The sequence below is a fragment of the Fukomys damarensis genome, unplaced genomic scaffold, assembly GCF_012274545.1.
Source record: "Fukomys damarensis isolate Sample0158 unplaced genomic scaffold, DMR_v1.0_HiC HiC_scaffold_27, whole genome shotgun sequence".
Classification (NCBI taxonomy): domain Eukaryota; kingdom Metazoa; phylum Chordata; class Mammalia; order Rodentia; family Bathyergidae; genus Fukomys; species Fukomys damarensis.
The window spans coordinates 15,892,224-15,909,012 of record NW_022900939.1 but is presented as its reverse complement, the minus strand read 5'-3'; the positions used below and the strand labels follow the sequence as shown (position 1 = coordinate 15,909,012).

General features: G+C 37.3%; 1 protein-coding gene across 1 annotated transcript in view; it reads left to right on the top strand.

The window, feature by feature from the left end:
- Window positions 1-16,506, top strand: part of Caprin1 (cell cycle associated protein 1) — a gene marked incomplete at its 5' end in the record, with an annotated part of 36,471 nt that extends 19,965 nt beyond the window's left edge. The window contains 13 exons of the mRNA XM_010612694.1: window positions 441-578; window positions 1,648-1,700; window positions 1,787-1,873; window positions 3,841-3,996; window positions 4,087-4,195; window positions 6,696-6,757; window positions 7,231-7,341; window positions 7,540-7,689; window positions 8,611-8,761; window positions 12,874-13,068; window positions 13,802-13,902; window positions 14,232-14,295; window positions 15,827-16,506. Of these exons, the coding sequence (XP_010610996.1) occupies window positions 441-578; window positions 1,648-1,700; window positions 1,787-1,873; window positions 3,841-3,996; window positions 4,087-4,195; window positions 6,696-6,757; window positions 7,231-7,341; window positions 7,540-7,689; window positions 8,611-8,761; window positions 12,874-13,068; window positions 13,802-13,902; window positions 14,232-14,295; window positions 15,827-15,891 (1,442 nt within the window). The remainder of the gene's footprint in view (window positions 1-440; window positions 579-1,647; window positions 1,701-1,786; window positions 1,874-3,840; window positions 3,997-4,086; window positions 4,196-6,695; window positions 6,758-7,230; window positions 7,342-7,539; window positions 7,690-8,610; window positions 8,762-12,873; window positions 13,069-13,801; window positions 13,903-14,231; window positions 14,296-15,826) is intronic.
- Between the last annotated feature and the right edge of the window lie 283 nt (window positions 16,507-16,789).

Below are 16,789 nucleotides of genomic sequence, written 5' to 3'. Positions count from 1 at the left end.
AAAGGAAGATGCTTTGCTTTTTATACTTCTATCCTCAGGAGCTAGGGTATTGCTTAATGTACAGCAGATGTTAAATAAATGCTTATTGAATGAATAAATGTTGTCAGCTTATCCAGTACTTAAAAACAATGTTTTGGCCAAGTGTAGCGGCACGTGCCTGTAATCACAGCACTAGGGAGACTGAGGCAAGAGCATTGCTGAGAGTCCGAGGCCAGCCTGAACTGTGTAGAAAAAAAATCCAGAAACTCACAAAAGTATATAAGTTCATGATCCCTATCACTATGTAATACATTTCTGTTGGTGAAAAATTTAATCTTTTTATGTGTATAGATGTTTTAGTAACAGTTGATTAGGTGGGTTTTTCCTTATTTTGAAGAATATTGAATTTTTTTTCAAGCTGTGTATTGTCAAATAGTCTAACACTCTATATTCATCTTTAGATAAAGCTCTAAAGGAAATTGTTGAGCGCGTGTTTCAGTCAAACTACTTTGACAGTACCCACAACCACCAGAATGGGCTGTGTGAGGAAGAGGAAGCAGCCTCAGCACCTACAGTGGAAGACCAGGTCACTGAAGCTGGTGAGTGTTCAGCTGGGGACGATGAGCTTTACTTTTCTTTGCTGTGAGTGCGTTCCTTAGGGTTATATATGTACACTTAGAGTTTGAAGAGACAAAACACATCGAGTAATTCCCTGAAGCAGTCAGGCTTAGTCATTTGTCTTACAGGTTGTTTTTTTTTTTTGAGAACAGGATCTGGCTTTGTAGTTCAGACTGGCCCTGAATTTACAGCCCATGCTGGCCTCGATTGTCTTCTTGTCTCAGTCTCCTGAGTGCTGGGATTATAGCTGAGCACCACCACACCCCACATAATTTTGATAATCTTGAGTTACAGATTCCTCAGTGACAAGAGGTCTTTTCTGATTAATTTTAATACCTAGTGCAACACTGTGTAGCTAGACCATGATGGTGACTTCTTTTGAGTTTTGAGTAAAAGTCTGAGTACAATTGGACAAGTTATTGGAACGTAAATCTTGTAATGGTTTTAAGTCATAGATTCTAGAATCAGACTATTTGAATTCAAATCTTAACTTCAAACTTAGTAGCTGTGTAACTTTGGGAAAATTATTAAAGCTTGTGAAAAAAAAAAAGCTGTTTGAGCTCAGGTTTCTCTATGCAGAAAGAAATATGTGAAGGCCATGTATAGTGCCTGGCACATTATGAACTTTATTTATTTTTTTGGTACCAGGGAATCAAACTCAGGACCTTGTACTTGGCACCACTGAGCTAAATCCCTGGTCCTGCATGGTGAACTCTGTACAAGTGTTAGAGCAGAAAACAGAAGGGGAGATTGCACTTTGGTGGAATATATAGTAGTAGAGAAACAACATAAGGCAGTACTTTGTTTTGTACTGGAGATTGAACCCAAGACCTTTGCATTGAGCTGTCATCAGCCTCTGCTTTTTTTTTTTTTTTTTTGTTTTTTTTTTTTTTTTTTTTTTTTCTTTTGAGACAGGGTCCCTCTGTAGATTTGGACAAATGTATCATGCCAACTTTCCACCATTACAGTGTCATACAGACCACCTTCACTGACTTAAATCTTAAGTTTTTCATCTTTTTTTTTTTTAATCAATTTTTTTTAACCTCTTAGAACCTGAGCCAGCAGAAGAATACACCGAGCAAAGTGAAGTTGAATCAACAGAGGTATGATTTTTTTTTAAAAAAAGTAATGCTAGTTTTATTTTTTTGCCTTTCAAACAGATATCTCAGACATTCACTTTTCTTTGCAGTATGTAAATAGACAATTTATGGCAGAAACCCAGTTCAGCAGTGGGGAGAAGGAGCAGGTAGATGAGTGGACAGTGGAAACTGTTGAGGTGAGAGTTCTCTGTATTCCTAGTTGATGTTTTTGTCTTTGATTAGTAATTTTTCTCTGTGAATAAAGTAAGATTGTTAATTGTATTTATTATACTAGCAAACTCAACACAAGACTGTTGTATTTAAAAATGATTTGTTTGGGCTGGGGATCTGGCTCAGTGGTTCTGGCACCTGCCTTGCAAGCACAAGGACCTGAGTTCGATCCCCGGTACCAAAAAAAAAAAACAAAAAACAAAAATGATTTGTTTATTCTTGTTGGATGTGTATTAGAATTTGCTGGTGGCTGATTTGATTGTAAATTATTTTATACAGTGTTATCTATGGATTTGCCTGACTTTTTTTTTGGTACCGGTATTGAACTCAGAACCTTGTGCTTGCAAAGCAGGCACAGTGCTGCTGAGTTAAATTACTGGCCCCAAACTTTTTTTTTTTTTTTTTGGTGCCGGGGATCGAGCTCTGGGCCTTGCTCTTGCAAAGCGGGCAGCAGAATCACTGAGCCAAGTCCCTGGCCTGCCTGACTCTTACAGTGTATCAGGATGCTCTCTAAAAATCTCATGTCAATAGCTTCATAGAAAACCTGTTGGTGTGTTGTCTCGGTCTTCTCTTTCATTCTAATGCTGCTCGTTGCCAGGCTCTAGGTTTCTTCAGTGTTTCTTGGTGTTGTCTCTCAGCTTATAGTAAATCTTTTTTCAGGATTTCGTCTTGAGTTCATTGACTCACTTAATAGTGACTTCCCCAAAACTGTCCTATTCATTTGCACAAGTTACTTACAGGAAAAGTTAGCTTGAATTAATATATGTGGACCTCTCCTTAGTTGTGCTTTGCCTATAAAATACAGCAAAAAAGCTAGAGGTGGTAGCACAAACCTGTAATCTCATTCTTTGGGAGGCTGAGGCAGGATTGCAGATTTGAGGTCTCTTGGCTACATAATGAGTTTTAGTCCAGCCTGGGGTATATACTGAGATTTGATTTAAACAGCAACGAAAAAAGGGCGGGAGATTTAGCTTAGTGGTTCTAGTACCTGCCTCGCAAGCACAAAGTCCCACTGTTTGGCACATTTCCTACATAAACTACCATTCTATAGATCTTTTTGGTGTAATTTTCTAACTCTCCGGTAATATTTCTGAAATGTGTTCCTTATTTGACGAACATTCAGTAAATTGTGAGGGTTTCATGGGGCAGTATTTCTGCTAAGTATTCTTCTCGAGTAAATTCTTTACCCAGTCTGTCAGTCTTGCCTCTTGATAATTCAACAGAAAGCTCATATGGGATTCCAGAAATTTCTGTAGCATCCTGAGTTTGATAGACAGCTAAATTGGTTTTTCATGATAAACAATGTAAGTGATTTTTATCTCAGTGTTGGTTGTTTATAAAGAGAACAAGATAATGATTTTCTCAGGTTCAACGATATGACTTTCCCAAGCTTAAAAGCCAGAGAAAGAATATAACTGTTAAAATAAAAGTTAGAATTTCCAAGTGAAGCTGTGCTTTTTTATAAAAGAAAAATAATCAGAATTATTAGGGCTGGGAAGGAGACTAGATTGAATGAACTTTGATTTTTGTAGCAGTTTAGTTGAGGTGACAATGTCTTGATCCTAGTGTGTTAGCAGAGAGATGAGAGAAACCTAAATTTCGGTGGTAGCAACAATCAGTATTCTTCAAGGTGCTGAGATAAATCTATGGTTGGCGTCTAGATTCTGTTATTATGGAAAGACTAACAGTTTAATCAAAATATGTTATTTTTGGAAGAAGTTATTCTTTGAAAGCAGTTTAAAAAGTAACTATGAAAAAGTTGCATAATGATCCATTGGAATTAAAAGCACTATAGAAGTGTGGATGTTGATTGGAATGCTAAATGTTGGATAAGTTGGTGCAGCTGAGTAGCTGAGCCTGTTCTGTTGCACGGATGACATGATGCGCAGTTTGGGAACTTATGTACTCTGCCACCACCTTCTCTCCCACCTAGGTGGTAAATTCACTCCAGCAGCAACCTCAGGCTGCGTCTCCTTCAGTCCCAGAGCCCCACTCGTTGACTCCAGTGGCTCAGGCAGATCCCCTTGTGAGAAGACAGCGAGTACAAGATCTTATGGCACAAATGCAGGGGCCCTATAATTTCATACAGGTGGGTGCATTTGAGTAAAATACTGAAACAGAAAATTTCAGTGTTTACACTGTTTGGCTTAACTGCTTTATATCCTAACTTTACTTGTAGGATTCAATGCTGGATTTTGAAAACCAGACTCTCGATCCTGCCATTGTATCTGCACAACCTATGAATCCAGCACAAAACATGGACATGCCCCAGCTGGTTTGCCCTCCTGGTTAGTAATGGTACTCTTTATGTGCAGAGCAATGGAGGACCCACTAGTGCTTTCACGTTTTATTAAGTTTGTGAAAGTTAATTTTTTTCCCCCTTTAATGATTGCTTAACTTTTAATCTTGTCTTTGTTAGGAATTGTTACATGTTTATCTTGTAATGTGAATCATGACTATAGTTCCATAATTTTTAAAACTCTTTATTGGCTTATAGACACAGAAAAATGCATGCAAATTTGATGAGTTTTCACAGACTGAACACACTGGTATCCAGATCAAGAAATGGAACATCATTAGTACCCCAGAAACCTGTTTTGTCTTCCTTTTCAGTCACTAGTTACTGACTGTATCCACCTCTCCCCTAACTCCATGGTAACTACTCACTTATTTATACCACTATAGATCAGTTGCCTGATTTTTTGTAATGGGCATAAGTAAAATTTTGTATGATTTTTTTTTTTTAATTTCAAAATTAATCTTTGGAAGGAAATCAGGAATGGTGGTGCACACCTGTAATCCTGTCACTCTGGTGGCTAAGGCAGGAGGTTTGATGCCAACCCCGGGCTCCTGGAATACATAGTAAGACTGTCATAAAACAAAACCCCACAAAATTTTCTTGAGATTAAAAATAATGGAGGTGGCTTTCTGTGGATGCTGCCATCTTTTTAGGACAATTTCTGAACATTTTATTCCCTAAATGAAAATGAGACATAAGAATGTGGAGTAAGGGAACACTTAAAAAGGAAAAATGAAAGGATAAATGAGTTGCAGTTTCAACTCTTTATTGTCTTAAAGTGGCAGAATTAAGTAGTGTCTTGTATTGAGTTTTGTACCTCTCTAGAAACATTAATAATTTTGAGTCTTCATAGTTTTTCCCCAGTGTGTGTCAGTGTTAGTGATACAAAGTGCTATGTGACCTTTAATGTTGCATAGTCTTGAATGTTCTAGAATAGTGTGGGCAAAAGCATGTTCAGTGACAATTAATTTGGTAAGATAGGAATTCTCCACAGTAAAAGGAGCTCATATCTCTGTCCCATCTCTACTAAGAGTTAGAGAACAAGGATCAATTGTGCTAGAAAGCTGTCTGTCACAGTTGTTTTAATTAAGTTTATTGGTACATATAAAGCAAACAATACAGTTAAATTTATCATTGTGTCACAGTTCTTTAATGTTCATTTTATGAATTTTGTCAGGACGAGAATGTGTAGTTTTACCAGTTGCTAAGCCATGCCAAGCTGTGATACTTGCTGATGTAACCTGTAACCATCTTAGATATTTAGATAAAGCTCAGTCCATCAGACTCTCCAGTAAAAATCTGTGGTTTCTAAAAGACCAACCAGTGTGTGATTCTGGGTTTTGCTTTTCGTTGGTTGTTTATTGTTTTGTTTCTTTCTTTTTTTAAATTTTTTGGTGGTACTGAGGATTGAACCAGGGCCTTCCGACCATTAGACTGAGCTGTGTCCCCAGCCCTTTTAAAAATTTTTATTTTGAGAATGGTCTTGCTGAGTTGCCCAGGTGAAATTTGAACTTATGTTTCTGCTTCTGCTTCCCAGAGTAGTGTGGTGTCACGCCCAGCTGTGGTTCTGTATTTTTGAGTATTTAACTGTGGTTGGGTATAAAATAACAGGCTTTTAGTAGCACATCATTTTTTTTCTTTTGAAATAACAGGCTTTTAAAAGGTGTATTTATGTATTTTACTTTTTATTCCCCTGTGGAAATATTTTAAGATTATATTGAAAGTTGATAATCTAACCAAGAACCTGAGTATGGGCAGTGCTACTTCTTACGCTGTTCAAGCTCAGAGACCTGGGCAGTGTAGGCAGACAGTGTCTTAAAAATGCAAAGGGCTAGGGATGTAGCTCATTTCAACGACCCTGGATTCAATCTCTACTATCACATCAAAACAAAACCAAAAAACAAGGCTGGGTGTAGTGGCAGATTCCTATAATCCTTGTACTTAAAAAAAATTAAAAATATATGGCAGAAAGCGCCCCCCATAAAAGCTTCATTGTGCAACTTTTATATTGAATCTAGGTTATTTTCTGTACCTCTTTGTTTATACTTTCTCTTGGACATTTTACTTATGAAATTTTACAAATGAAAAGAATTGATTTTTTTTTTTTTTTTAATTTTTATTTTTTTTGAGACGGTCTGGCTGTGTAGTCCAGGCTGGCCTCAAACTCAAGGCAATCCTCCTGCCTCAGCCTCACAAGTGTTAGGATTGTGGCCCATGTTTGTAATCCTGTAATCCTAGAACCCTTAGAAATTTGCATTAGCAGCTATGTAAAAGGTACTTAGGTATCTCTTAAGAAATTTGATTAAGCTGGGCATGGTAGTGCATGCCTGGAGGCTGAGGCAAGAGGATTGCTGTGAGTTTGAAACCAGCCTGGGCTACATAGTTCCAGGGCGGTCTGAACTACATAGTGAGACCCTGTCTCAAAAAAACAAAACAAAAAAAAATATTTTTTTTGATTACTTAAAATAATAATCCTGTCCATTTTGCAGTTCATTCTGAATCTAGACTTGCTCAGCCTAATCAAGTTTCTGTACAACCAGAAGCTACACAGGTAAGAATGTTGTTTTTTTCAAGTTTGTTTTCTGTGCCTCTTACGAACCTGTGTCTGCATTTGATCAGAGTCTTAAGTCTTCTGTTACATATTCATTGGCATTAGTAGTTACCAGCCTTTTTTTTTTTTTTTTGTCCTTGTTACATTCTTTGGTAACTTTTAAAATTATTTTTGTTACTTGTGTATATAAAATTATTAAAATCAAAGAAGCTTTTTAATTTCAACCTGAGTCCAATTTTAGAAGGCATATTTTAGATATAATTCTAAAATTTAGAACAAGTTTTGCCCTCTTAGAAGCTAGAGGGCTTCAATTAGTCTCAGGTATATTTAACTTTTAAAATGTGTGAGGTTGTGTAGTCTACAGGTGCAGAAAGTACAGGTAATATATTTCTTAGCCCTCTCTGTTTTAGGGTTGGTTTATCTTGACCAGTTAATTTTGTAAGAAGAACAAAGCTTGGATTTCTTCTATCTAGGTTCCTTTGGTTTCATCGACGAGCGAGGGATACACAGCATCTCAACCCTTGTACCAGCCCTCACATGCAACGGAGCAGCGGCCACAAAAGGAACCCATGGATCAGATTCAGGTAAGTTCTGTTCTCAGGATGTGCAAACTCGATGAATTCATTCATATGCACTGACTTGTGCATTAGGCAGAGGCACTTAGGGGTTAATATAGTGACTTTCTGGATCTTTTTTGGGGGGCGGTAGTTGATCTTGTTAATCCACAAAAAGTTTGGGTTAGTTTACTGCTAAAGTGCATCTGTTTGTTTCCTTTTGTTTAGGCAACAATGTCTCTAAATACAGACCAGACTACAGCATCCTCATCCCTTCCTGCTGCTTCTCAGCCTCAGGTTTTCCAGGCTGGGACAAGCAAACCTTTACATAGCAGTGGAATCAATGTAAACGCAGCTCCATTCCAATCCATGCAAACGGTAAGCAAGTCAGTTCAGCTGACACTAAATGCCCAATGTGTAGTGAATTCATGCTAGCTGTTCAGCAAAGAGGCTTCATTTAACTGAGTTCAGTCTGCATCTGTTTTAACTGTAGGGTATATTTAATTGAATTTAAACACCGAATGTCAACAATCTCAGAGATAAATTTCAGCCTTATAAGTTCTATATACCTGCATCTTCTTATTTGGTAGTTTTACCCTTTTGAACTAAACTAACAGTTTAAACATACAAAGAAATAGACTTACTATCCATATAATCATCATCTAAATTTGACAGTTGATGTTTGCCCTATTTGCTTAATCTTTTGTTTCACTGCAGTTTTGCAAAATAAAATTAAGACGTTATGCTTCACCTTGGTTCATCTACAAGTATCTTTAGAGAATTTGTAGAAAATGACAATGAAAACAGCTGGGCGTCATGGCACAATACCTGTAACCCCAGCCACCTGGGAGGTTGAGGCAAGACTGCTGTGAATTCTAGGCCAGTCTGGGTTACATAATGAGTTCAAGGTCAGCTCGAACTACAGAGTGAGACCCTGTCTCCAAAAAAAAAGAAAAAAGCAAATACAACTAAGTCAGTGCTCAGAGGAGTGTTCAGAGTTAATTTCTTAAAATACTCTTCATTAAAAATATCAAAAATGTGTTAAATGAATCAAACATTCAACTCAGTTCATAGATTAACTTTCTGCAAGTGGTACTGCTTCATGAGTTTGCATCTTTTTTACTTTGAAGTGCACTGAATGTTTTTCTTATTGTGTTTTTTATTGTAATGTACCTTACTTATGTGTTTGAAACTTCAGTGATCTTCAGTTACATTTGTGGGAAAGCCGGCACTGAGATCTGCCGTGTTCAATGCAGGGAGTAAAGGGATGAGCTAATCAGTCACTTCATTCACTTGCAGGTATTCAATATGAATGCCCCAGTTCCTCCTGTTAATGAACCAGAAACTTTAAAACAGCAAAACCAGTACCAGTCCAGTTACAACCAGAGCTTCTCCAGTCAGCCTCACCAAGTGGAGCAGACAGAGCTCCAGCAAGAACAGCTTCAAACGGGTAGGAAAACCAGGCTCACTTTGTTGCCTGTGTGCTCTCTAGCAGTTAACAACGGTGTCACCACAGATCAGGCAGCAGTGTTTTAGAGTAGTAGACTGTAGAAACTTTTTCATTGGTAACTGTAGGTTAAATTAAGATTATGCCCTTTTGGAGGCTGTACTCTTTTTTTTTTTTTTTTTTTTTTTTTTTTTTTTGCTTTGGTTACTAAGCTTTTATAATGTACCAGTTTTATTATGTAATTTTATTGGAATTAAATGTTAAACTTGTTTATACTATGATAAACTTTTTTTTTGGTACCGGGGATTGAACTCGGGTCCTTGGCGCTTGCAAGGCAGGCCACCAAACCGCTGAGCTAAATCCCCAGCTGATAAACTTTTATTTAGGTCAACTTTTAGTTAATTGCTTAGAGCCTGCTAGCATCATAGCTACCAATAAGTCAATTATGTGAAGCTTAGAAACAGTAAGGGCTTCCTTGCTTCTTACTATACTAAATAATAGTACAACTTCTGCATATGTCTCATTGGTGAATGTATAGTATTTTATGGAGTAGGCTGAAGCAATTCTTGACAAATAAGCTCACAATTTAGGCACATCCTATACCTGTCACCATAATAGTGTGGGTGGAGATATTTTAGACTTAATGTTTTATAAAACATGAAATACCATTTTTAGGTCTTTGATTAATTCCTGGGACATAATTGGAACCCCACAACAAACAAGTCCTATTGATCATAGGAGTTAATACTCTAATTCTACCGAACTGGTTTTAAAAATATGTGGAATTTTCTAATTGTTCAATTTCTTGACTCAACACTATAGATTTTTCAGTAGAAAATTTCTGCATATCTCTAGTATCTAATATCTGCTGAGTATGGAGGGTGAGTTAGCCATAATCTGACAGGAAATTTAACAGTTAGGCTGTGATTATCTTCTGAATAATAAAACTGGGCTTTTTTGACTGCTTCATTGCCATGTGTTAAAAAATTAGTTGTGGAACAAGTACATTTAGAACTGTTAGACATTATGTTGATATACTTTGTGTATTTATGTATTTTTGGTGTTTGAGATAAGGTATCACTGTGTAGTTCAGGCTGGCCTTGAATTCCTGCCTCAACCTTCCAGGGTTGGGATTGTAGGTATGCACCAACATGTGCAGCCAATGTTATTATTGATTTATCGATTAATTGATTGATACAGGGTCTCGCTGTGTAGTTCCTCCTGGCCTTGAACTCACTATGTAGCCCGGGCTGGCCTCAAACTTGCAGCAGTCCTCCTGCCTCAGCCTCCCTAGTGCTGGGATTGTTTGCAGTTGTGTGTCACCATGCCTGGCAATACTTTTATTTTGAATTGACAAATACGTATATACTTAGCATTGCATGAGTTGATGTTTTGAAATTTGTATACATTGTGGAATGGCTGAATTGAGCTGACAGCGTATTAGCTCCTGTATTTATCATTTATTAAAAACAGGAACACAAAGTCTGCTCTCAGTAAATTATAAGGAGTCGGCAACCATGTTGTAGGATAGTTCTCTCAATTATTGCTGCACTGCTTGCTGCTTTTCTTGAGGTCTGCTCAAATATCACTTGTCAGGGATCTCTCTTCACCCTTTCCGAATACAGCTCGCTCTTGGTGACTCATTCATTCTACTTAATTATCTGTCATTAGAATAAAGTTACGTGTGCACGTCTGTGCTGGCAACTGACATCCTGTGTGTCTAGGAACGTGCCTGGCACATTATAGACATTCTGGTATTTGTTGAACAAATCCTTGTATCCTAAACATTCTAGCAGTTTTACTTTTAACTTGAGTTAGTATCTAATCAAGAATAATATGGAAAGTATCTCACAAGGATATTTGGCTTTTCTTCATGGAGTATATGCTTAATTAGGAATTCTGATATTTTAAAATAAAGACCATCCCTTGTTTAAATTTTTTGTTTGTTTATTTTTAAATTTTTGGTACCAGGGATTGAGCTCAGTACTTTGTGTTTGCTAGGCAGGTGGTGGCACCACTGAGCTGCATCCCCAGTCCTGTTTTGTTTAGATTTTGGGGATGTAATCAAAGGCAGTCTGTAGAAACATTACACTTTGAGTGGTGTAGTTGGTCAGTAAGTAGTTCAGAGGATCCATGGCCCTTCTCTTCTCTCCTCAGGCATTCTCTGGGTTTTTTATTGGAAAATAGCAATAGGTTTTTGAGGGTGTGAAGTAGGTCAGGTATAGATTTTTAAGTCACAACTTCTTTTTCTTCCCCAAAAATGGATACTTGGGCCAGTCTAGCAACTGCTCATCAGTATTCCCGGGTTGAGGGCCTTCCTTCGTTCCGTTACATTCCTCACTTTCAAAGGTACTTAGAGTACCTTCTTTTGCTTCCCCTGTGAATTATAACTGAGGACCAAGTTTCCAGGTCATGGTGGGCTCCATGCCCCTTACCCAGAATAGAGTAAATGCAAAAGTTCCTTTCTGAAAAATTCCATTCTATGAGGCAGTTTCTCTGTGCTTTGACAATTGCATTTCCTCTTTTAGAGCATCTCCACCCTGCTTCTATTTCTCTTTTTAAGATAAGCTTCTTTTTATGTAATTCAATTAATATAGGAATTAAGTATAGTTGATATAAAAGCTTCTTTTTGGGTGATCTAATCAATATAGGAATTAGTTATAGCTGATATAGGATTTAATTATAGTGGACATAGATAGCCATATATCTTAGTTAGCAAAAGTCAGAAAAGAGGAATTAATTGTCTACTGAAAAGAGGAATTCTCTAAAGGCCTTAGGTAACTTTCCAATACGTACCCTCCCAGCACCCCATAATAAATTTGCAAATGTAAGCATTAGGTCATGTTCCAGTGTGCCCTCCTGATGCCCCTTGATGATAAGGGAAAACTAAAAATAGTAACAGAAAAATCCTATATAAACTTGGTTCAAAGTTGGATCTGGGCTCTTGGTCTGAAGCCGCTGTGACGGTGACACCTGAGAGTCCAGGCTCGAGCTTGCAATAAATTCCTCTTGCAATTGCATTGGACGTGACTCCTTGGTGGCCTTTGGGGACTTCACGACTCGGGCACAACATAACCATTGTAATTAATATCAGAAATGCACCTTGGTATTAATTTTTTGAAGTTTACTATATTCCAGAACTCTTTATTTTAGAAGTGGGTGGGTATATATTCAAGGCAATGTGAGCCTTCTATATACCTTATTTTCAACTGGATTGAATGCCAGTGTACCATTTAACTGTCTTTTTTTTTTTTTTTTTTTTTTTTTTTTTTTTTTGTACCGGGGATCGAACTCTGGTCCTTGTGCTTGCAAGGCAGGCAGCGAAACCACTGAGCTAAATTCCCAGCTCTTTAACTGTCTTTTAAACTGGCCATACTTTGAATGAAGCCAGGCATTAAGAGCTGTAAGTTGGAAGGCTTCTGTTCATTTATCTGTGTAATTGATGGCATGTTCTGTCATGTAATTGCTGAGCTATGAGTCTGTGGCTTTGTATGTTTCACTAAGTACCAAGGGAAATGTAAAACAAACTACCACTAAGTAGCTATATAATAAAAAGTAATTAAATGGCTCAAAATGGTCATTGCACTGTTTCAGCACATAAATCTTTGGACTTATTGTCCCTTGTGCTAAAAGGTTTTTAGATGTTAATAGTATACAGTTCTGGTCAGGGATGATGGTACACTCCTGTAATCTCAGCATTAGGCAGGCTGAGGCAGGAGGATCACCAAAACTTTGAGGCCAGCCTCAGCTACATAGTGAGTTCAAGGCCAGCCTGAACTACAGAGTGAGACCCTGTTTCCCCCCATATATATGTGTATGTATTTAGGTAGGTAGATAGATACAGATATATAATCATTTCAAATCATTTGTTTGGAAAGATGGAATTGTTTACCCTCCTGTGAGAGTACTTTGAGAATTGCTGTGGAGAATTTTACCTCTCTTAGCTTAATCTGAAGATGGGAGAACAACAAAGACTTCGTTAATATGTGGTTTTCCTCTGTTCTTAGTATGCAACTTTATTTAAAGATAAAATAAGCTTTGAGGAGACTGCAGGACAGCAAGTATTAATGAGCTGTTACACATGTGTGGACAATGATTGTACTTTTTTCTTGTAGTGGTTGGCACTTACCATGGTTCCCAGGACCAGCCCCATCAAGTGACTGGTAACCACCAGCAACCTCCTCAGCAGAACACTGGATTTCCACGTAGCAGTCAGCCTTATTATAATAGTCGTGGTGTGTCCCGTGGAGGTTCTCGTGGTGCTAGAGGCTTGATGAATGGATATAGGGGCCCCGCAAATGGATTCAGAGGTAAAGAAATACATAAAAATTCAGGTTCTAATGACTTTTCATTGTTTCAAGTTGTTTTGTATTTTGTAAAATAGATTAAAAAAAATACATCATGCTTTTGGGCAAGGATATGTTTCTCTGCATTAGTGTCTTTTTTTTTTTTTGGTACTGGGGATCAAACTTGGGTCCTTGTGCTTGCGAGGTGTAGGCAGTGGCACCACTGAGCTAAATCCCCAGCCCTGCATTAGTGTCTTTATGTAGAATTTAAACATTTTAGGGCCGGGCATGGTGGTGCATGCCTGTAACTCCAGCACTAGGTAGGCACTAGGAAGATCTCCATGAGTTCAAGGCTAGCCTGGGCTACATACACATTGAGACCCTATCTCAAAAAACAAACAAATAAACAAACCTTTTTTAAAAAAGATATATTTAGATGTAGTTATTCAGGTGACAAAAATGGGAAATTTTATTTAGGTTTTTGTCATGTCACCGTCAATCTTCAGGGAATTAATTGCTTTTTCTGTATTACCAGAGGATATGGGATTTTTTTTTCTTCCCTTTGTCATCATTGTATGTACGTTTATATTCATAAGTGTAAATGGCAGTACTTAAAGAAATTTATAAACAGATTGGATCAGGACAGGGAATTAGTAACATAGTAATGAGTATGGCTTATAATTTCTCTAATTAATAAGAAAGTACAAATTCTTTGTGAAGAACAGAAAGTTACCATTTTTTTTGTCCTAAATTTTAGGAGGATATGATGGCTACCGCCCTTCATTCTCTAACACTCCAAGTAGTGGTTATACACAGTCTCAGTTCAGTGCTCCCCGGGACTACTCTGGCTATCAGCGGGTAGGTAAATGCAAGATGGGTCTCAGTAATTAAGAAATTTGGGGTTCAGTTATATCCAAGCTACTCTGTTACAGAAAATGACAATTGTTGCTTTCTTGTGTAGTCCGAATAGTCAGGAAAGTCTGTTAAAAACACTTATTTTCAAGAGCAGATAAGTTTATTTCATTAAATATTCTTGAGTATGGTAGAAGTGTAGTAACTGTAGAATAGCTTTTGGTAATGTCACACTGAAATGTGTAAAAGAAAAAGGAATTCTGCAAATGTTATGGGTAAGCATTTTATAAAAATTGCCCTTTCTTTTTTACAGTACTAACTAGCTTGTCTTTTAGGATGGATATCAGCAGAATTTCAAGCGAGGCTCTGGGCAGAGTGGACCACGGGGAGCCCCACGAGGTAATATTTTGTGGTGGTGATCCTAGCTGGATCTGTTCTGGCCTTGGAAGAGCTGTTCGTAGTCTGCATGTAGGTTACATGTTAGGGATACACTGATCCTTTCCAGACTTGTGGCTAGGGATTAAATGAAATGCTCTGTTTCTAAAACGTTATCTTGAATCCAAATTTTAATTTTTGAATGACTTTCCCTGTTACTATATATAAACTTGTCTTCAAAACCAGAACATTTGCTCTTCCCCAAAAAAAAGTGTTTTTCCAACTGGAAATTATTTTTCAGGTCCTAAAACCTGCTAAATGTTTTTAGGAAGTACTCAATGAAACATTTTTGTAAGACATTTTTGGAGTGAGATTGAACATTTATATAAATTTAGTATTCCTCTTTCCTTTTTGAAACATGCATATTATATTTTAGGACCAGTAACCCTTGAATGGCCAGACAAACCATAGCTACATTTAGAGAACCATTTAGAAGTAAAAGAGCTCATTGAAATTATAATAGCTTTTGGACCACTATTAAGTGATCTAAATATCAAATGACTTCTGACTTTTAAACAGAACCCTCAAATTCTTACTGAACTAAATTATATTAAGTTTAAAGAATTTTTGTTTTGTCTTTTATCATTGAAAAATGACCTGCTATTTGGTCAGGAAGTTAACCTATGTTACAGTCAGAGCTAGCATTTCATATAATCTGAAGTTCTAAATGGTTCTCTGATTTGCAGGAGGCTAAAACATTGAGTAAGTTTCCTCTAGTTATTGGCCATAACATGTATAAAATGTATATTGAGGAATTACAAAGTACTTTGATTTGAATGCTAGTAGCACTTGGCCAGTAAAAAGGTGCATTTAAAAAAAAGTTCATGGATCACTTGGGAATTACTTACTTGACCAGAAGTGTCAAAGGTTATTTGCATGTGAATGTGGGTTATGTTCTTCTTTCCCACCTTGTAGCATATTCTATGAAAGTTGAGTTAAATGATAGCTAAAATCTGTTTTAACAGCATGTAAAAAAGTTACTTTATCTGTTATGAGTCATAAAATTTTGAATGTTATGTAGTTTAGTTTTTAACAGTTTAGGTAATAAGGTCTGTTTTCATTCTGGTGCTTTTATTAATTTTGATAGTATGATGTTACTTATTACTGAAATGTAAGCTAGAGTGTACACTAGAATGTAAGCTCCATGAGAGCAGGTACCTTGTCTGTCTTCACTGCTGTATCTATTCCCAACGCCTGATGACAGTGCCTGGCACATAGTAGGCACTCAATAAATACTTGTTGAATGAATGAATGAATGAGTACTGGTGGAATACTCCATTAGCTCTACTCTTCTTTTAGCTAGAGAACATGAGCAAATTTACGCATGACAACTTCCAGGAAGGGTGAAACTTGGACACTGAAGAATTGACCTCTTAAACCTAATAATGTGGTGACAAGCTCTGCCCACATGCTTCTTGACTTCAGATGAAAATCTGCTTGAAGGCAAAACAAACAATATTTGAAAGAAAAATCAAATGCCATTTTTGTCTTCTAGGTCGTGGAGGGCCCCCAAGACCCAACAGAGGAATGCCGCAAATGAACACTCAGCAAGTGAATTAATCTGATTCACAGGATTATGTTTAATCGCCAAAAACACACTGGCCAGTGTACTATAATATGCTACCAGAAGAGTTATTATCTATTTGTTCTCCCTTTCAGGAAATTTATTGTAAAGGGACTGTTTTCATCCCATAAAGACAGGACTACAATTGTCAGCTTTATATTACCTGGATATGGAAGGAAACTATTTTTACTCTGCATGTACTGTCCTAAGCGTCATCTTGAGCCTTGCACATGGTATTCAGATTCCTCACCCTTGCTTAGGAGTAAAACACAATATACTTTTATGGGGTGATAATATCTCCGTAGCTATTTGAAGTGGCTTGAACAAAAGCAAGTCTGACTCTTGGACATTGGATAAAATCTACAAGTCAGCCTAGAATTTTTCAATGGCAATTGATAAAACAAGTATTTTCCCTGAGAGGAAGATGGAAGGAGTGGAGTGTGGTTTGCTAAAAACAACTGCATTTCACAGCTTTTCCGGTTAAATTGGAGCACTAAACGTTTAGAGGCGTACCAAATTATGCATGGGTCCTTAGTCACACATGGAAGGCTGGCTGGCTACCAGCTTTGACACAAGCACTGTTCATCTGGCCAAATGACTGTGATTAAAAACACATGGAAATTGCTTTTTAACAGCTGATATGTGTGAGAGAAAGCCAAAAATGCAAATTAGGCTTTGTTTGGCACTTTTTGAAAAATATGCAGCATAATGGGAAATAATCTGGATGGGCCGCTTCTGTACTTAATGTGAAGTATTTTATAGATACCTTTGGACACTTCTTAACAGTTTCTCTGAGACAGTGGCTTTTATAAGGATTGGTACTACTTACCATTCCTTATGACAGGTACATTGTCATCACTAATCCTTGGATCTTGCTGTATTGTCACCTAAATT